Source organism: Corylus avellana, chromosome 10, assembly GCF_965113065.1.
Source record: "Corylus avellana chromosome 10, dhCorAvel1.hap1.2, whole genome shotgun sequence".
Lineage (NCBI taxonomy): Eukaryota > Viridiplantae > Streptophyta > Magnoliopsida > Fagales > Betulaceae > Corylus > Corylus avellana.
In genome coordinates, this window is record NC_142499.1 from 5,059,671 (window position 1) to 5,081,249 (window position 21,579).

The 21,579-nt window shown below is 35.8% G+C and overlaps 2 protein-coding genes across 2 annotated transcripts; both read right to left on the reverse strand.

Moving 5' to 3' along the window:
- Positions 1–373: 373 nt before the first annotated feature.
- On the reverse strand, positions 374–3,801 carry LOC132162195 (myb family transcription factor PHL13-like). Its single transcript, XM_088511067.1, has 6 exons — positions 3,297–3,801; positions 3,109–3,185; positions 2,979–3,018; positions 2,774–2,825; positions 2,512–2,584; positions 374–523 (listed from the first exon to the last, which is right to left on the reverse strand). The coding sequence occupies exons 1-6, from the start codon at positions 3,799–3,801 to the stop codon at positions 374–376; spliced, it is 897 nt and encodes a 298-aa protein (XP_088367193.1).
- A 7,079-nt stretch (positions 3,802–10,880) lies between these two features.
- LOC132162198 (myb family transcription factor PHL5-like) lies at positions 10,881–21,161 on the reverse strand. The gene is made up of 7 exons (XM_088511068.1): positions 20,643–21,161; positions 20,448–20,565; positions 20,269–20,345; positions 20,106–20,145; positions 18,633–18,684; positions 18,410–18,479; positions 10,881–11,039 (listed from the first exon to the last, which is right to left on the reverse strand). Exons 1-7 carry the CDS (start codon positions 21,159–21,161, stop codon positions 10,881–10,883), a joined length of 1,035 nt encoding a protein of 344 aa, XP_088367194.1.
- Positions 21,162–21,579: the final 418 nt, after the last annotated feature.

A 21,579-nucleotide genomic window follows, 5' to 3' on the forward strand; every position in this document is an offset into this window, starting at 1 on the left:
AAATGTTAAATACTATATCCCTATCTCATTTAGCTGATAAGTGATCAATTCTCAATGTTTTTTTAAGGGCTACTAATGGGCACGGTTACATCCGTCTAATAGGATGATAATGAAATAAAAATATAATATGTAATATTGTTCTAATTATAAATTGTCACATCAATTTATACAAAAGAAAAAAAAAAAAAAAAAAAAAACTATAGTAAAGTGTCACCCTCATTTGTTTTAAGGGGGCATATGAAAACAACAGGAAGGAACTTAATCCTTAGCAGCCGCTTTGCATTTTTAGCATGAATCAAACGCTAAAAAATATCTTTAGGTCGAAACAAGCTTAAGCGGATAAAAGTCCCATTTTATTGACTTTACAAAATCCTCACACGCTTCTTAGAGAAGTGGTACTTTGGGAAGGAAGGTTGGGGTTCTGAGACTTGAACAGGCCCTTATTTTTCTTCTGCTGTAGGTCAAGCATCGTCTTCAGCTGCCTCCCTCGTTCATCAATCAGCAACAGTAAACTCCTCTGAAACTGATCCAGTGAAGCAAAGAAAGTCTAGTCAACGGTAATAATAACAAAGTCAATTCAATTCTTGTGAGATCAAAATCACATTTGGAGAAACAGAGACAAAATGATGAGCATATGGATGATGCAGAGGGCTTCTTATACTTCCAAGTTCAGAGAGAGATACCATACATAGAGTTGCATGCAGCAAAGATTCATTTATTTAATTATAAAAAGGAGAAGAAAAAGAGAGAGAGAATTGTTATATATAAACAAAATTAAGGCAAGGAAGCTATTGAGACATTTGAAGGTAAAATAGTTGTTTTGAATATTGAGACATTTGAAGACAAAATAGTTGTTTTGAATTAAATTAATGTATTATTTACTTTCATAATTCTCATATGTTACATATTTATTATGTAACTCTCATGATTCTTATAAGTTACATATTGATTATGTAACTCTCCTAATTCTCATAGGTTATATATTGGTTATGTACCTCTTCTAATTCTTATAGGTTACATATTGATTATGTACTTATTGTATTCTTGGCCTCATTCAACTATAAATAAGCCATTTTATTGTACAATTTCAATCAAGTAAAAGAAAGATGTAACCAAGAAAAGACTTTGACGTGTGGATGTAGGGCATAGGCTGAACTACCTTAATCTGTATCTTTCTTCCTTCGGAGTCTCAGACAACGATTTTTCTAAACTCAATTTTTCCTCAGCCATTTTTATTCATTTGCTCATTTTGCAAGGGCTGAAACATCATCTAAAGCGATTTCTTTCATTTGAGAGCAATGATTCACATGGGTCACTTAATGATCCTCATTATGTTCATCACTCGGATAGTCCAACAATGGTGCTTGTTGCAACTCTTATGTCCGGAGATAATTATTGCACTTAGATTCGTGCTATCGCTATGGCTTTATGTGCCAAAAACAAAGTGGGTTTTGTGGATAGCATCTTGATGAAGCCAATTTCACCTAATGATCTTCCTCAATGATAAAGATACAATGATATTGTCTTTTTATGGATTCTCAATTCTGTTACAAGTGACATTTGTAATAGTATTTTATATACAGGTTAAACAATCGTCGATGTTCAAGTCCCAGCCATAATCGCCGTTGTCGGCCAAAGAAGCCGATGTTCATGTTCTGGCCATAGTAGCCAATGCCGGTTAGAGTTGCCAAAGTTTAAGTTTTGGTTATAGCAGCCGATGTTTTAATATAGGCCATAGTAGCCATTTTTTAGCCCCTTTGATGTTCAACACCAAACCTCAACGTATGTGATCTACCGTTGGGTTTGTGGGGGCATATTGAGACATTTGAAGGTAAAATAGTTGTTTTGAATTAAATTAATGTATTATTTACTCTCCTAATTCTCATATGTTACATATTTATTATATAACTTTCATGATTCTCATAAGTTATATATTGATTATGTAACTCTCATAATTCTCATAGGTTACATATTGGTTATATAACTTTTCTAATTCTCATAAGTTACATATTGATTATGTACTTATTGTATTCTTGGCCTCATTCAACTATAAATAGGCTATTTTATTGTACAATTTCAATCAAGTAAAAGAAAATTGTTGCCAAGAAAAGGCTTTGACGTGTGGATGTAGGGCATAGGCTGAACCACCTTAATCTGTATCTTTCTTCCTTACTTTTTCTCTTTATATTTTTTTTATATACTTTAACAGAAGCATTGCCTCAATTTTGCATGCGGTAAGATTTGTTAATCACATTTCTCCCCATGATAATCTAAAGAGATGAAAGGATGAAAGAAAAATACAAAATTAAGGTGGTTCAGCTTATGGCTTACGTCCACATGTTAAAGCCTTTTCTTGGCTACATTCCATGATTATTTGATTGCATACAAGACTCTATTTATAGAGATATAGTTTGAACGTTACACGTTTCTTTTACTTCAATTCATGCTATCGCCAATAACCATCATATGCAAACCCAAACGATACAGTTTGGCAATAAAGTGATACAATACCTCCAACTGTTCATGAAGAAGCCTTTCAACATCAACTTGCCATTGGGGTGCCTTGTTGATTTCCATATTAATGCTGCAAGAGAAGTTAAGTAGGGTTAAGACACATTGGAGTGCCCTGTTTCACAGGTTTGCATGTGCTGATTGAAAGGAAAGACTAAAGAGGAGAGAATAGATGAATAGTAAAGATTATGAAGAGAAATTTAATTTATTTTATGACAACTTATTGAAATGATGATGGCTGTTGGTTAATTAGGAATTTTACACATTCATGTGAAGCTTAGGCATGCCATTTGCACTAGCTCTCTCAGATTTTTCTGCAATCGAAACAGGTAGTATTATCAGTTAACTACCTAGAAAACTACTTTAATTAGAGAGGACACAACATAATAGTAAATTTGAACAAACTTACATGAAAAATTGATAAAAATAAATTGCTAAAGACAAAAACAGAGACAAAAAGCATATACCGACGGCAGATTCTGGCATGTATTGTGTGGTTCGATATTTCTGCCATGCAGATGCAAAAGAAATGGTAAAGAACACAGTACAAGGTTTCAAAATAACATCCATAGTTGTTATTTAAGAAAGCACTTATACCTGCAAATGACTTTTCACATGTGAAATGGTCAATATATTTGAGTCCATCAACTTCAGAATTGCTTTTGGAGTTGCCTCTGTGGTCGATTGATGAATAAATATTGCATGATTACTATTATTATGGGTGTCTTTCTCTTTGTTTTTTCTTTCTTTTTCAAATTAGAAAAAGCTCAAATCAAATTACTTACTTTCAGCACCACCAAGGAGATTGACACAGCCGACAAACTTCTCATGAAGATCTTGGGTCCATCTGATCCGTTTTTTACTTGAAATACCTGCCCTGGATGATGAACTTTTGCGACCCTGTTTGGAAACATCATGCAACATGTTATGATCATGCTTAAAAAAAACATGATTGCCACACAAGGGAGATTTTACATGTGATTGCAAGGTGTCTGTCGTGTGAGAGTGGGAATCAAGGGAAAATTTATCCCCAGAAGATTGATAGAATGGGATTTGTGGAAGATTGCAAGTGCTGGGAAGTTGTGAGCACAACAAAGGGGAATTGTGTACTTCATGCTCATGTTGTTGAAGGGCTGTGTAACTTTCAGCTCCATAAAACGCAAAGGCCATTGATTCTAGAGGATGCTCAAAGTTATGCCCTTGTGATCCTTCCCTCATGGCTGGAATATTACTGCAAACCTCCATGTTCCATGGCTGTAGATAATCATTTTGTTCAGACGAATAATCCATGAAATGGGTGAATTCAAGCACTTGGAAATGAATCTTCCCTGTCCTCTTTGAGTGATCTACAGCTGATAGAAGAATCTTCCCTGTCCTCTTTGAGTGATCTACAGCTGATAAAACTAATATATACAGGAATGGCAACCGGGGTATCCACAAACCACTTAAATAATGTTCTCTCACTTTAAGATTCCAGTTTTGCGAGTACGAGGGAATAAAAAGAAATTGGTTAAAGTAATGAGGATAGGCAACTTTTTTGTTAAATCACTTATTATTCCTTCTCATACGTGACTTCAAACTCTTGGTAAGTGTTTAAAGCGTAGAGTTAAAGATTCAACTTCATGACCGCGTTATTCCCAAAATTTAAAACTAGACATAAGCATGTTTGGGATTGCATTAAGGAATTTAGAAAGTATACGTTTAGTACCTAATAAGTTGTATCAAACAAAAAGTTGATACTGTTTTTTACCATTTGAGCTTTGTTGTTGGGGTGCCCTACCCTTTTGTGTTTATTTATGTGTTGTTTTAGTTTGTTTTAGGTTTATTGTTGAGGAGTCCACCCCTTTTTCGTTTCTAGGATCTCTCACTTCTTCTGATCCGAACTGGGAAAGATTCCTTCATGTAACCCTTTCCTTATTTAATTAAAAAAAAAAAAAAAAAAAAAAAAACAAAAAATTGGTTTGTTTGGTAAAAAACTCAAAAAATATTTTTTTTGAGTTTTTACTCTTAAAAAAAAAAAGAAAAAAAAAAAGGCTAAAACACACTTACGAAAAAAAAAAGATTTAAAATGAAGATTTTTCTAAAAAGTTTTTTCTAACTTTAAAAAGTTATATTTCCTATCGTAATCCAAAATAGTTTGGGATTTGTGTCAAGGAGTTTAAAAAATATTTCTAGTACAGAAAAAGATGTGTTAAGCCAAAATGGATCGGTTTAGTAAAAAGACTGCCTTTTTTTAAAAATATATATATATATATATATATATTTTTGTTCTAAAAAAACTTAAGGCTACGTTTTGAAGGAAGCTTAAAAATGAGACTTTTTCTAAAGAAATTTTTCAAGCTTTTTCTATAGACAATAATTATATTTTTTAACTCAATCTCAAACATGCTCTAAGTCTATTATATCTAGGTTTTATCAAAAAATGTTGGTCTTAGAAGAAAAATCATCAAATGTTTTTTGAAGACACTGTTACAATTCTACTTATCATAAACTTTGGATCTCAAAGCATTTTAGGACGGTAAGTGACTTAGGTTAACACTAAGAGATGACCTTAAGTACTGGTTAGATTGGATCTCCACAAAACTTATGATCAATTAAGTTGCGAGAGTAGAGAAATGAATAGTTTTTAAACTTGAAAAATAGTTACCTTTTACGAAACTAGTCATGAGCTTTCGTTTGAATTGTGAACCCAAAATGTTACTCCTGAGAGCTTCGTTTGAATTACCTTCTTCGAAGCACGTTCGATAGTTCAAAGCACGTTTAAGGGTGTTATTTTGTTGGAATAATCTGTTTTTAAATGAAATTGCAATTTGTGGAGTATTTGGGTTTGCAATTTTAAAAACACAAGTTTAAAAATTGTGAAAAAATCCCTAGTCTATAACTAAGTTTGTTTGTTTGTTTTTTTTTTTTTTTTCTAATCTATAACTAAGTTTGTTTGAATGCAAATAATCTGTTCCCACACGACTTGGAAGGATTTTATTTTATTTTATTTATTTATTTTGCACAATTTTAGGGAAATTTGTGTCACAAATTTCTATAAATTCATGTCATTCTCATGACTGAGATCAGGATCTTTAGAGATTTCTCTACACATTTTTCATTGAGCCTATAGGTTATGGAAAGAGAGAGCCTTGAAAGATCCTAATGAGAGAATTTGAAAGACAATATTGTGTTAAGAGAAAAAATCATTGAGTGGGTGAAAGTGTAGTGCTTGTATTTTCTAATAGTGATATATATATATATATATATATATATATATATATATATATATATAATTCATTCTTGAAAACCTTCTTAGAAAAGAGGGAGTAATTCTATATATATCATTTTATCATATTTTTTATCTCCACAAAGTTGAAAACATAAATGATTTAATATTTAAAAGACACAAGTTTCTTGCAAACCAGTGTCTAAAAGTAACATGCATTCTTAACACGTGAATTTTTTTTTTTTTTTAATAGCATGTGTTCCTCAAGTAATGTTAAGGACCTTCTTTTTATTTTTTTAAAGTTGATATAACTTTAAAAATCATTATTGAATTTGAGATAAATTATTATTGGATCAAAAGATAAATCAACTTTGAGAAGATAAAAAGATGAGAAATGTTACAGTTTCTTTTAGTGTTCTCACAATCCTACATGGATATTGTTTTCTTTAAAAAAAAAAAAAAAAAAAAGTCTTTAACATTACATACTTTTTTTGATAGGTTAAAAAACATATATCAAAAAGCAGATCTGTAAAAGTTTTCTAAAAATCCGTTTTTATGTAAATTGAAAAGAGAGGATACCAGTACGGCAGTACTCTCAGATTGTTGTTGCTTGCACCTGTACAATCACCCTGCCCACTTCAACTTATAAGTTGTACTAACTGGTAGGCGGCCAGTACACCTTTAATGGTCAACCACATTAGTCGTACATCACGACCCAAGAAGAAACACTCGCAAAGTGCTGGATCGGACCAGACCTAAAAATTAAAAAAAAAAATTCTCAAAATTAATTATAATATTCTTATTTTTAACATTACATTAATTATTTTTTTATTATTATTTAAATAAAAAAATCACTATAAAACAATTTTTTTTTTTTTACTTTTTTAATGTAAAACATTCTTACTTTTTTCTCTCATATCAATCAAATCTGCTACAATATCGTTTCATTCTCTTTTTTCCATTCTATTGCCAACCACAACCTCAAAGCACATCTTTTCCATTCTATATAAAACATTCTTACTTTTTTCTTTTTTTTTTTCTTTTTCGGTGTTTTTCAGATTTTACATGTATATTATTTTTTATAAAATAGAAAAACTTACTGTATTGGTCTGTAAAAAAATATAAATAAATAATATTCACGTAAAATTATAAAACTATTAAAAAAAGAGAGAAAATGTTAGGTATTCTTCTAGTATTTTCCTGGTATCCTCCTAATTGTGATGTGAATTTTAAAATCACCAATAGATTAAAAGACAATAATGATAATCTTAATATAAATTCAACGATAATTTTAAAAGCCACGTCATAATTGGAAGAACACTAAAAAAAACACCTAAATTTCCCTTAAAAAAAATAAAATACCAAAAAAATCGTAACATTTTTCTATATTAAAAACGGTAACATCCCCTCTGGGAAAAAAGAAAGAAGCATGCATGTATATGGTGGATATTGTTGAGAACGCACGCATGCGAAGATGGAGCAAAATTAAGTACACAACAAAACGACATGGAACCAACGGTCACTTGCACAGTTTGAGGAATCTAGTAAATAAACTATATATATATATATGTACGCACACAACTCACCAATCCACTCACACACTGGAGTCAAACGTGGATATGTTGGTGTGTGACCATGCTATTGGTTGAGGATCTAAAGAGGAAATTGGTGCTCACTGCTCAATTATTTGTTTACGTATTTTAAGACATGGAAAAGCACAAAACTGGCTCTTCGTTTATCTTATAAGTTGATAAGAATGAATGAATTTAATTATTTTATTTATATTTTAACCTATACCTGATTTATGTTGGATGTCGGTTGAGCCTAGGGGCAGTGGTGTACCATATTTGGATGCATCATAATGCTCTGAAGAAAGGAAATACCATTTTATCCAAGGAGCAAATTTTGAAGAAAGTTAAATGGGAGGTACATATAATAATTAATAAGAAATGTTTAGCTTCATTAAAAAGTTTATTTTTTGGCCATTTTAATCTTAGGTGGCATGGTCAATTTTAAAATTAATAGATTTTAAACAATAAATTAATAGATTTCTGAAAAATAGATCATGCTACCTAAGATTAAAATGACTAAAAGATGGACTCTTTAATGAAGCCAAACATTTCTCTAGTATATATATAGCTAAAGGGAATTAATTTCAAGCTTTTATGTCATAACTCTAAAGATCCTGGGAGTTGTGGCTTGCTGATTTTTTGGCTACTGTATGTGAAGCTAGCTGTTTGGTTTGTTGTTGGGCAATATGTCTGCTGTGGGACTTTGCAGGTGGTGTAGGTTGTCTTTGGTTAGTGTTTCATTTACACTTTAGTTCAGTTGTTTGTCTCTGGTTCCTTTATTTTTGTTCTTACTTCCTTTTTAAATCTTTAAAACCACACATACGTTTTTAAAAAAAGGGTTTTGGTTCGAGGTATTACAATGTGACCCAATAAGGTTGGCTAAAAGAGAGGCTGTGGGTGGGAGGAGATCCATCAATTGGAGATACTGTCGGGGAAAAAGTCGTCAAATGATAGTGATGGAGAACGGAGAAAGAATATTAGTTTAAAGTTAGTATTATTTTGTAATGGTTTTTAATATTTAATTAGGTTAAACACTAAATATTCCATGGCGTTTCATTACTTTATTTTTTCTCCCATAGAGTTTGATTTTTATTACAGGAGGTTCCTGTGGTTTTGATAATAGACCAAATTTGACTTAACAGAAATCCACGTAGACCAATCAAATGTTGACACGTGGCACTTACTTAAAATTTTATTATTATTATTATTTTTAAATTTAAAAAATGTATATTTTTTTTTAAAAAAAAGAAACAAAAAATTGGCCACCCCCTTGGCTCCAAGGGGGTGGCCAAAACCACCCCCAGTGGGTACCGAGCCACCCCCTTGGAGCTTAGGGGGTGGCCGAGCCACCCCTAGTACCCACTAGGGGTGGTTTCGGCCACCTCCAATTATTTTTTCTTTTTTTTAAAAAAAAAAATATATATATATATTTTAAATTTTAAAAAAATAAGTGCGACGTGTCAACATTTGATTCGTCCACGTAGATTTTCGTTAAGTCAACTAACGGTCAACTGACAAAAGGACTAATTTGGTCTATTATCAAAACCATAGGGACCTCCTGTTAGGGGTGGACAGATTAACCGGTTACCAATTACTGGCCGTGTACCGGTTTCAACCGAACCGATATTAACCGTAACCAATATACTGATATCCTTATCGGTTAAATTTTTTATACCAGTATGCTTATCGGTTTGGTTCGGTCCGATTAGAAATTTCATATCGATAAACCAATATAAACCGTTAAGTAGAGATGCCAAAACGATGTAGTTTTTGGATTATATATATACCTATGTAACCTTATCTTAATTTGGGATTTGGTAGGTTTGACTTTTTTTCTACTGATGGCATTGGATGAGATTTCTTTGCCTTTAGTGAAAGCATTTTTCATTAATTAGTTTTGTTAGTTTAATTAGCATTCATTATGTTAATTAGTCCATTTGCTTTGGAAAAATGTATTTTATAATATAAAAAAAAGTTGTAGTGGATCAATATAAAAAAGCTTCAATTTTTAGTCAAAAAAAAAATATTTGGGTCCCAACAAAAAGTATTTGGGCTCTCAAAAGTCAAAAAAACTCATTTTTGGCCCAACAAAATAAATCAATATAAAGCCCACAGTTAAATCGATTAACCGGTTTAACCGAACCGTTTAACCGTGTACCGTTATAATCGATAATTTCGGTTAAAATTCTTATTGGCTCGGTATCGGTTAATAAACCGTTTAACCGAAAATTATCGGTTAATAACCGATAAGAGCCAAAACCGGACTGTTTTGACCGATACTCAGGCCTACCTCCTGTGATAAAAATCAAACCCTATGGGGGAAAAAATAAAGTAATGAAACCCCATGGGGTATTTAGTATTTAACCCTATTTAATTTATTAAATATTAGAGTTCTTATTTAATAATGATAGTTATTTTGTTCTTTGAGAATTGTGATTACTCTTTTATGTGGTGAGATGCCAATCATTTACCTTTATTTTATTTTCCTTCCGTCCTGCTTCATATAGAGTTCTCATTAATTTGAGACGGTCCTTGTTACGGGTCTTTCCATATTAGGCTAGCCGTATTAATTTTATGTATTGGGTTTATATTATGTTAGCATAAGTCGGCTAACCCTAGTCGTATTAGGTTTATGATATTGTCTTTATTTTATTACATGCAAGAGTCTTGATGACTCAGCCCTAAAAATATTGTAATAGTTTGCCTATTTAAAGGTCATTATGTTATGAATAAAATAACCAGAGAATTAATCACAAACCTTGTGTTTGAAAGGTCTAGGTTCCCTTAGAACCTAATTTATCCCGTTGCGAACTTAGGTTCGTAACAGTTCTGGACTGGCAGCATCATGGTTAGTTTTTTTATTGCCACAGGAATGATCCCAATTTGGTGGATCATTAGGACGAGAAAATGAAATGGCTTATAAGCTTTTCTATATTTTCTCTCTACTTTGTTTTATAATACAGACAGACCCCATGAATTATGAGCTGAGAAAAAGAAGAAAGAAATGCCACACACTAGTACTCCCACTTTCACTCACACACTTCCTAACATGTCGGTGAAAATTGTCATTTGATTCAAAATTTAATAGTAATCTATATCCAAAATTTAATAATGATTTTCACTATCACATTGTGCACTTGAGAGTGTGTGTAACATTTCTTAAAAGAAAATATAATTTGTAACATGAACGCTAGTAATGACAAAATCATTATAAGTAAGATGTAGCATATATAACAAAATAAAATTTGGTTGCTTTCAATGTTAGTAAAGATTATTTAATCGTGCGAGGTTTCATTTTATTTTATTTTTGCCGTTATTACTTCATCCGCAGTTAGTATTAGAGCTAAACTACATATCTCAGAGAGAAGCGGTATACTTTTCAAAAATTTTCTTTAAAATATGGTCCTTTAATAATGTGTTACAATCTTATATAATCTATTATTTTGAAAAATTGGTCATTATCTCATGAAATTGCGACACATCATTTTGAGAATATATTTTGGAAAAAAAAATTTAGAAAGTGTAACATTTCTCTATCTCGTATACATGTATAATAAGTATTCCCATAAACTTGTCGTATCAAAACCTAATTAAACATCTTCAGAACTTGTTTGTTGGTCAATTTGGGACAAGAGTACTTCTGAGTTGTGTCTCTTGAACATGCTCTTATATCTACTTTGTAGTTGGTCAAACATCATCTTGAGCTGCCTCCATTCTTCTTCAATCAGTGACTGTAAATTTTGTTGAAGCTGATCACCCACAGAAGTAAACAACAGTAATATATCAGTTCTACAAGCACTACAAAAAAGTATTATTTTTTGACTACCCGTTTTTGACATGTTAGGAAGCCCGACACGTCGCTAAACTTTAGTGACGTGTCAGTATTGACGTGTGTCGGACATTAAAAATAAGGGTGTCACTAATGAGGATTTTTTGACGTGTTACTGTTTGACACATTACTAATTGGTGATGTGGCAAAAAGTGGATTACAGTAGACACGTCAAAAAATCCTTTTTTCTTTTTTTTTTCTTTTTTTTTGTAGTGAAGGAATTTCTAAACCGTGGTTACATTAAACATTAAGAGGCTAATTAAGGAAGTTGCCCAATTTTATTAAAAGACGTTAAGTAAAGAGAGACAAGGTTTATTTGAGCATTCAGTAGAATCAGTACAATGATATTAGAATCTGTTCATGATTGTGGAGGAAATATTTGATTTTGTTTTTTTAGCATTTGTTATGAATCGAATGGCGGATGACTTATCGAAGAGGTGGGCAAATTTCTCTCTAAACGGTTGAGGCGTGTGATTTTCAAGAGTTGACTGCTAGAGGGCGGGATTGTGTTGTTGGGAAACTGATTTCAGATCGGTACGTGAGTAAGGAAATGGTCAAAAGTACTCTGCAACGATGGTGGAGAGCAACTGGGAATATGCTGTTCAAAGTCTTGGGAGAGAATCTATTCATCATTGAATTCGAGCATGACAGGGACAAAAGAAGGGTTTTGGAGGGCCGCCATGGGTCTTTGAGGACACTATTTTTCTCGTGGAGGACTATGATTACTGTATCCCGCCAGCCGATTTCAAGTTCGGCAGGGCCTCTTTCTGGATCCGAATGCTACACTAGCTGCTGGGGTGTATGGGGAGAGAGGTTGGATTAAAGATCGGATCGACGGTTGGAATTGTGGAGGAAGTGGACACGGATGCGGGTGGGGTTGGTTGGGGGAATACCTAAGGGTTAAAATTTTCCTGGATCTAACAAAGCCCCTCTCAAGTGGACGTAATCTTTCAATATGAAAGGTTACCCAGAATCTGCTTCTAATGCGAAGTAATTTGTCATGGCCCCGAAGGTTGCTTGAAGAGAAGTGAGATGAGAAATATGAACGATACTACACAATATGGCCCTTGGCAGAGAACCCGATCACCGCCAAGGAGAACGGTGCGGAATATAGGCAGTTTTGTTCCAAAACATGGCAGAACCTTTGAGGAACCCCAAGCTTCAAAAAGACACTCACGGCGAGGAACTAGCGGAAGTCGGAGGGGGGAAGAACGGAACAGGGGCAGAAACCACGCCGACGATAAGGAGGAAGGTGTAGGGGTATTTCGGGAAAGAGACCAATCTCTACAAAAAAAAGGAGAGAGGCGGATATTTAGGCAAAGATCGTGGAGGGGGCGATGGATATTCCCAATGTGAAACCCAAACTGAGAAGGAAAGATTCTCATCAACAGATAGTCAACGCATGGGTTTTCAATGGGTGCATGATGGACAAGAGGACTCTGAGAAGGGGAACAGGATCCTCTCCAATCCATTATGGACTGGAGAATATCCAGTTCATGGCTAGGATTTCATCTCAGAAATCCTATCGCCACAAATGGGACACATATCCCACTAATAAAAATAATAATAAAATATTATTTTAAATTAATAAAAAAAAAAAAGAAAAAAAAAGAAGGAGGTGGCTGGCCTCCTCCATTTTGGGTAGGGTGCCACCCCCAATGGCCGGCCAGGGGGTGGCCAAACCACCCACATAGGCCATGGGGTTGGTTCGGCTACCCCCAGGCCGGCCATTGAGCCACCCCCTACCCAAAATGGGGGTGGGCGGCCACCCCCTATGGTGGCCAGCCATCCCCTTCTTCTTCTTTTTTTCTTAATTTTTTTTTTAATTTAAAATAATATTTTATTATTATTTTTATTAGTGGGATATGTGTCCCATTTGTGGCCATAGGATTTCTGAGATGAAATCTTAGCCATAAACTGAATATTCTCCAGTCCATAATGGACTGGAGAGGATCCTGTTCCCTGAGAAGGAAGGGAAGATGAATATGGAAAAGGATTTTAATGCCAAAGATATGCCCAAATTTAAGACAGCTACATGGAGGGGGGATAATTCAAAAAATAATAACAAGATAAATGAGGATGGTTTGGAGCCTAGAGTGATGCACGATCATAATGGCAGCCTAGCTGTAAATGATGTGGGCCGAAAAGGGTATGGGGACAAAAGGGCCAACACTGGAGGAGTATACACGGGCTTAAGTTTTTTTTGAAATAGAAAAAACAGTAAAAGAAGCCGAAGCCAATGCTTCTACGGGTATTGAGACTGGAGATATAGCAAAGGCCTTGGTGACTTAGAAACGCAAGGAAAGGGATTAGTTGGAGGGACCAGTAGAAGGAAAAAAAAAGACAATGAGCTAGGTGACAGTGGCAGAAACGCGACGATACCGAAAAAGGGACGAAAAATAACAGTGGAGAGTATTGTAACAATTGAATCGGGATTGGCGGTGGCTGATGTTCAGCCCCGCTGACCGCAATGATCATATTCAGCTGGAATTGCCGGGGGCTTGGGGACCCCTGGACAGTTCAAGATCTTTGCCGGATGGTGAAGGATAAGAAGCCCGACTTGGTGTTCCTTATGGAGAACAAGCAACGTAAAAGCAAGATGGAGACCGTAAGAGTGAAACTGAGCTTCTCCCATATGTTTGTTGTGGATTGTGTAGGGCGAAGTGGGGGATTGGGACTGTTATGGAGAGAAGAGATGAACACCCTGGGATTGTTTTGGAAATTCACAGGGTTCTATGGACACCCTGAGACTCTTAAACGATATGAGGCATGGGGTTTACTCAAGCATTTGGCCAAAATGGACCCGACTCCATGGATGTGTATTGGCGATTTTAACGAAATTGTTAATGGAACGGAAAAATGGGGAGGGAGTGTAAAACAAAGGCACCAAATGCAAGCTTTTCATAAAACATTGGAGGAGTGCAATTTGTTAGACTTGGGTTTTTTTGGACCCAAATTTACCTGGAGTAATTGTAGAAAGGGGAGAGCCTTCATCAAGGAGAGGCTTGACAAAGGAGTAGCAAACCTGGAATGGCAAAACTGTTTTCCGGAAGCTATAGTGTCGGTTGAAGCTGTAATATCGTCGGATCATTCTCCCCTAGTTTTAAGCCTCCAAAAAAATTTCTGGCTGCATAAAAAAATAAAAAGATGGCGGTATGCAGATGGTTGGGCAGGGGAGGATGGCTTTAAAGAAACTATCATTATGGCATGGGAGCAGACCATGGGAAATCAAGTGCGGTGGGACCGCTTGGAATATAAGTTGAATGTATGCATGCAAAACGTAACTGAATGGAGAAAATTAGCTCCAGGACTGAAACAAGGGACAGTTTCAGGTTTACGTGATAAATTAGTTGAGCTTCAGGGGAGCGAAAATATGGGGGCTCATGAGGAAATAACACGTTTGAAACGGGAGATCCAAGTGCAATTAAATAAAGAGGAGTTATGATGGAAGCAAAGATCAAAAATGGACTGGCTCAAACATGTGGATAGGAATATTACCTATTTTCATGCATGTGTCAAGTCTAGGAGGAGGAAAAATAGAATTGAAAAAATAAAGGATGCAAATGGGCAGTGGTGGCATTCTCCAGAGGAGGTGGGTAAGGCCTTTACAGATTATTTTGATCAATTGTTTACAGCCGGCAGTGAAGGGGATTTGGATATATGTCTCCAACATGTAGAAGCCTGGGTTCCTGAACACTTGAATGGAGAAATTATGGAAGAATTTACAATGGAAGAAATCAGCTTCGCTTTATTTCAGATGGCGCCCTCAAAAGCCCTCGGACCGGATGGGATGACTGCTGGCTTCTTTCAACAAAACTGGACCATTATGAGGGAGGACGTTTGTAAAGGTACACTAGCTATCCTCAATTCTGGAATTATGCCGAATAATTTGAACTTGACGCACATTGCACTTATCCCAAAGACACTTAACCCGGAATGTGTGACTGAATTCCGCCCTATAAGCCTTTGCAATGTCTTATATAAATTAGTCTCTAAGGTGCTGGCTAATAGGCTTAAAAAGGTACTTCCACATATTATTTCCCCGACCTAGAGTGCCTTTATTCCAGGGAGATTGATTACAAATGACATCTTAGCGGCATATGAAACCCTCCACACCATGCATACTAGCATGTGGGGAAAAAAAGGGTTTTATGGCTATTAAGTTGGATATGAGTAAGGCTTATGATTGGGTGGAATTGAGGTTTCTAGAGGCAGTGATGAGGAAAATGGGTTTTGGTGCGAGATGGATTCAATTGGTGATAATGTGTGTCTATTCGGCCTAGTTTGCGGTATTGATAAATGGAGAACCATGTGGCCACATCACTCCTACGAGAGGAATCAGGCAAGGAGACCCTATTTCTCCTTATTTGTTCCTACTATGTGCAGAGGTGTTGAGCTCTATGGTGACTGCTGCAAATAGGGTTGGGCTATTATCCGGGGTACCTACTTCTAAAAGAGGACCTAAGATTAGCCACCTCTTTTTTGCAGATGATAGTTTGCTATTTTGTAGGACTATTATTGCATAATGGAGTAATTTGTCGGCAATCTTGAAATTATGAGGAGGAATCGGGGCAAAAAATGAATAGCAACAAAACCTCTATTTTTTTTAGTCGCAATACTCCTGTGGGGGAGAAGGAAATTATAATTGAGTTTACAGGAATTCCCACCACAACTAGGTATGACAAATAGCTGGGACTGCCAGCTTTGGTGGGTCGATCTAGAATGAAAGCTTTTCGGAGTTTAGCAGAGAGGGTGTGGAAAAGACTCCAAGATTGGAAATTACGTTTTCTCTCCTAAGCTGGGAAATAAATATTGTTGAAGGCGGTAATACAAGCCATGCCCTCGTATTGTATGAGTGTATATCTTCTCCCAAAGTTTTTATGTTTGGAGATTAACTCTCTTATGACGAGATTTTGGTGGGGACATAAGGAGAGGGATAAAAAAATTGCTTGGATGAGTTGTAGTCGTATGGGGATTTCGAAGGCACAAGGTGGTTTGGGTTTTCGGGACCTAGCTTGTTTTAAAAACGCACTCCTAGCAAAGCAAGTCGTATGCCGGAAAGCTTAGTAGCCCATATAATGAAAGCCAAATACCATCCGGATTGCTCGATACTTGAGGCCACTTTACAGAAGAAACCCTCTTATGCATGGCGTAGCATTCAAAGCTCCTGTGCGCTCATTAGGGAGGGATTGGTTTGGAGGATTGGGGACGGAAAATCAGTGCGTATATGGGAAGATCGTTGGCTCCCCACCCCCATCAACATATAGGGTGCAATCTTACCCCACTCTGCTTGATCGGACAGCCACTGTGAGCCAATTAATTGATGATGATGATATGCATACTTGGAAACATAATTTGCTGAGACAGCTCTTCTCGGAAGAGGAATGCAATGTGATAAAAGCGATTCCTATCAGTACAACAAATCAAAAGGATTAGCAAATCTGGAGAAGCACTAAAGGGGGTGTATTTTCTGTCAAGAGTCTTTATTATATTCAAATGGACTGGGAAGTCCTGCAGAGCGCTGGGTGTTCTTCTCAGAAGGAAAACAACAAGATATGGAAAACCATTTGGAAGCTCCAGATCCCTCCGGTGGAGAAAGTATGGTTGTGGAGGGCATTCACGATATCTTACCTACGCAGGATGTCTTATTTCGACGTAAGGTGATATCCGATTCGAGTTGCCCTATATGTGGCCTTGAAGCAGAAACTGGCTTCCATATTCTTTGGCAATGCCCGTTAGCGCAAGATGTATGGAGTTGGGGATGTATTACTTTCCAAAAAAGTGTGTTTGATGGCCCGGACTTCTTCCAAGTTGCAGAAGGAATGTTGGCGAAATGTGACCAGGTGGGGTTCACGGAATATGTGGTAACAGCTCGACAGATTTGGCTAAGACGAAATGCCTTCTTGCATGAAGGAATCTTCTCTCATCCAGATATTATCATCAGACAAGTTCAGACTATCATAAAGGAGTTTCACCAGGTGCAGCCAGGGGACCACTGAGCTGGGCAGCCGGAAACATGGTCGGGTTTGGGTCAGCGGAGGCCTCCTCCACCAAGCTGGTTTTTGGTGACTTGGGACGCTGCGCTAGGAGAACAAACGGGAACTGCAAGTTTCAGAGCCATTATTCGAAACCATCAAGGCGAGTTGCTAGCTGTGCGAAGCCTTACACGGATAGGGCTGCTTGAACCAACTGCAACTGAGGCGGTAGGGGCTCTCATGGCACTCCAGCTTGCTCGGCAAATGGGCTTCGTGCAAATCCACCTCGAAGGGGATGCTAAGGTGGTTATAGAGGCTGTGAATTCTAATGCCCCAGACTAGAGTAGGCAAGGACACCTCATTGATGACATCCAGACTGTTCTTACGTCCTTCACCCAGTGGAGGATGAACTATATCCAGCGAGATGAAAACTGGGCAGCACATCGGTTGGCACGAATGGCAACGGCGCAGTCCATGGACAAAGTGTGGATTTCGGATTATCCTGAATGTATTCGTGAACTATGTGTTTCTGAGTAAATTGCTCGGAGCATGTTCTAATTGTATTGTTGGAGATTGCAATAAGAAAAGCCACTTTTTACCAAAAAAAAAAAAAAAAAAAAATCATATATCTAAATAAGGAAGTGTAGAAACAAGTCAAACAACAATTATGGGTGTGGAAATAGAAATTTCTACCAAACATTTTTAATTTGTCAAAAAAGAAACAAATGGTGAAAATAAAATAAACAAAGAAGCATTCATTACAAAAAAAAAAAAAAAAATGATGAATTAGTGACGTATATACTATTCATCTTTTTTTTTTTTGCCGCGTCACAAAATGTAGTAGACATGTCACCAAAGAAAGGTAACATGTCAGTTTTGACATGTTACTAATTCAAAAATTAAAAAAAAAAAAAAAAAACAAAGAAAAGAAAAAAAATCGAATATGGTGTTATTTTTTTGACGTGTAAAATTGACACATTACTACTAGGGGACGTGTTAAAATGACACGTCACCTAATTGGTCACGTGTTAAATTGACACGTCACCTAGTGGTAACGTGTGAAAATGCCACGTTACCCAAGGGTAACCTGTCAGTCTGACATGTTACCAAAAGGTAACGTGTGAAAATGTCACGTTATCTTTTGGTAACGTGTAAGCAGCCTTAACACCTCACTAACGGTTTGTTACAAAAAAAAAATAAAATTCTTGTAGTGATTACCTTCTTAAGTGCGACCAATATTACTGGATAACTGCTTTTTTTTTTTTTTTTTTTTTTTTTTTTATTTAAATGTAAAGAAATAAGGGCTGTATTGAACCTCTAATTGTTGATGAAGACGCCTCTCCACTTCAAGTTGCAGTTGCAAGGCCTCCTTCATTTGCATACTTCTGCAAGTAGAAATAAAAATATCAAATTAAAGAAAGATGGAATATTAGGTAAATGCTATTAATTAATATTACAAAGAAAAAGGCTAATTTCTTTGACGGCAATATATCAAAATAATGATGGAGTAGTAGCTAGCGCTTAATCAGGAATTTTACATTTCCATGGGGAGCTGAGGTATGCCATTTGCGCTACTTCTCTCAAAATTTTCTGCAAGCGATATCAAAGCTTAATTAGTTAGGCAACAAATTTAAAAAATGAAAAAATAAAATAAAATATAAAATAGATTTAGAAAAAAAGAGGCCACCCTTCATTGGTGTGGTTGTACCTCCCATGTGAGAGGCGCGTGGCCTTCTCTGTGCTCAACCGTCCCTCACTAGATGAGCCACCCCCAGTAAGAGGAGGCCGCCCTTCACAAGAGGAATTGCCGATTACCTCTAATATAAAGGAGGTTTCTCCTCATAGTTGAAGGTCACCCTATCTTTTTTGTTTTCAATTTCAATATCTAAAAAAACATAGAGGAGGAGGAAAGAACGGGCCATTCTTCCCTCCTCCCTCTCTTCCTTCCTTCTCCTGATAGCTGTGCTCGGTATCTTCTCTGTAGTCTCTTATAGTCTTCGATTTTGGTGGTTTTGCTTTAGATATAGTTTTTAGATCTAGATTTAGATCTAGTTCTTCATACTCAGATCGATCTACTCGTCTCGTTCGGCTTCTCCACTTTCCACCGAGCTAGGTCAATCAACCAACAGAGTCTCGTATGTCAGAGCGTAGTTCTCACAAGCCGACGCAGGGATATCTACAATACCATGCTCCTCTGCTAATGCTTATGGCGGGGCTTTTGTTGTTTTTAGATTATTTGCTTTGATTTTGATTTTTGTTCTTTTTGTCCTAGCCTTTGGGTCGAGGATGTGTGCTTTCTCTTGATCTTTGGGCCGATGAGGAGTAGATTGGTGTTAGGAATTATCTCTCACAACCGAAAAATAAGATTTGAAAAAATGGGTTACTTATGTCTTAAATTTAGTTTGTCCAAAACAGATCTGTTTCATAACTAACATGTTGTACATGGGTTAGCGAAAGTTGATGTCATAAATAGTATTTGAGTGTAAGAATTTTCTGATTGTTCCTATAACTTTGTAATTTTATAGTTTTTTACTATGTTATATAAGAACTATATAACATATATAGTAATTTCATAGTTTTTTACTATGTTATATAAGAATTATATGCTCTGTGATGTTAGAGCTGTTATATTCTTGACCTTCTATCAATGAAATCTGAAAGATTTCCTTCCTAAAAAAAAACCAAAAGACTCATAGGAAATTATGCTTAGCTAGCCGGGAGTAATTCCCATTTGTCCCTTTGATTATGCCTAACTTGCTGTCATCCAAGTAAAATGTTTGTCCATCACAACTTTCCATTTTCGTTATTAATAAAAAGCTCAAACGAGTTAGCTAGTGAAATGTTTGACTTCATATCATCATCCAAGTCAAATGTTTGTTCATCACAACTTTCCTTGAAACCTCACATTATTTTCTAAGGAAAATGAGAAATTTTTAGTCTGATGAAAATAAAACATAAAGATTATCGCTTCCAAAGCATTCAATAAAACAAAACAAAACAAAAAGACATACCCTGTAAAGATTGTGGCATGGACCGTGCAGTTCGATATTTCTTTAAGACAGAAGAAAAAGATATGGGAAAGAACAAAAAATCAGAAACATATAATTGTAAGCATATATATCAGAAACAAAGTTTCAACAAAATGACATCTGCAGAAGAAAGAATCACTCATACCTGCAAATGACTTTTCACATGTAATATGGTCAATAAATTTGAGTTCATCAGCTTCAGTATTGCTTTTGGTGTTGCCTCTATGATTTTTGATTAATAAATGAAAGGGATAGTTAAATCAGTAAATCATACGTATTCTTTTTTCCTAAATCAGCAAATTAAGCTGATATCAAATTCCTTACTCTCAGCACCACCCAGGAGACCGACAGTCTTGACGAATTGGTCATGAAGATCTTCAGTCCATCTGATTCGTTTTTTATTTGATGGAGTTGGCCTGGATGATGAACTGTAGTCACAAACCTGCAGTTTGGAAATGAAAAATGAAAAATCCAAAAAAAAAAAAACAAGAAATTTAAGAATGGAAGGCAAAAGATTACATTAAGACCCGGATGATTTGCATCAGAAGGAACCGAAGGTTGCCTCCTGACCAAGGCATCATTCTCACCAAGCAATAACATGTTGTGGGCATGGGGAGAAGGCTTAATCATATTGTTGCATGGAATTTTAGTGGCCTTCTCTGAGGAAGAAAAGCATTGGCTGCTGCACAAGTGAGATTTCACAAGTGATTGCAAGGTGTCTCTGAATTCAAAGTTGGAGCCAGCTTTTTCATGAGCTGAAGAATCAATGAAAAAGTTATACTGGGAAGATTGACAGAGTAAGATGTTTGGATCATGGGTGGGAAATTGTGGGCACAAAGGATGAATATTGCCAACTTGATTCTCATGTTGTTGAAGATCATCCATGTAAGTTCCAGCAGAATGAAAGGCTGTGGCTGGCGATTGGAAAGGCTCTTTTGAAACTCCCATCTTCTTCAATGGCGGTTCAGTGCAATATAGGTGGGAATAATCATCATCCATGGCTTCCTCGAACTCCTGCTTGGAAATTAATCTTCTCATCTTCATTTACATCCTGACAAAACTAAAATCTTGTTGAACAGCGTACCGTTCGTACACCCAAAAACTGCTTCCGGTTAATGTTCTCTCTCTCTCTCTCTAAATTCTTGAGAAATGTTGGTATCAATAATTTGTTTATATATTTTTTTTAATATTCTCCTACAAATTTAACAGATTAACCATTAAATTTGTAAGGTTTATCGACTTGTGTAGGATCTACATAAGTCCACAAATCTAATAATTTATTTATAAAATGAGATAAGAAAAATATGAAGAAAAAAAAAATTATTGACAATAAACATTTCTCTAAATTTTTTGAATTGACAACATATACATTATTAAATATGTAAAATACATATTTTGACAGCTTGAAATGGAGATAACGGTGATCCAATTGTATTTAATTTGATGACATTGCTTT

What these genes read in the sequence shown, in the direction of transcription:
- LOC132162195 (XM_088511067.1), bottom strand. Translation starts at nt 3,801, where the DNA reads ATGGATTATTCGTCTGAACAAAATGATTATCTACAGCCATGGAACATG. An exon ending in TCTCCTTGGTGGTGCTGAAA is followed by an intron (nt 3,186 to 3,296) that starts GTAAGTAATTTG and finishes AATCGACCACAG; the next exon opens with AGGCAACTCCAAAAGCAATT. An exon ending in ATGTGAAAAGTCATTTGCAG is followed by an intron (nt 3,019 to 3,108) that starts GTATAAGTGCTT and finishes TCTGCATGGCAG; the next exon opens with AAATATCGAACCACACAATA.
- LOC132162198 (XM_088511068.1), bottom strand. Translation starts at nt 21,161, where the DNA reads ATGAGAAGATTAATTTCCAAGCAGGAGTTCGAGGAAGCCATGGATGAT. An exon ending in CAAATCATCCGGGTCTTAAT is followed by an intron (nt 20,566 to 20,642) that starts GTAATCTTTTGC and finishes TCCAAACTGCAG; the next exon opens with GTTTGTGACTACAGTTCATC. An exon ending in CATGCCACAATCTTTACAGG is followed by an intron (nt 18,685 to 20,105) that starts GTATGTCTTTTT and finishes TATCGCTTGCAG; the next exon opens with AAAATTTTGAGAGAAGTAGC.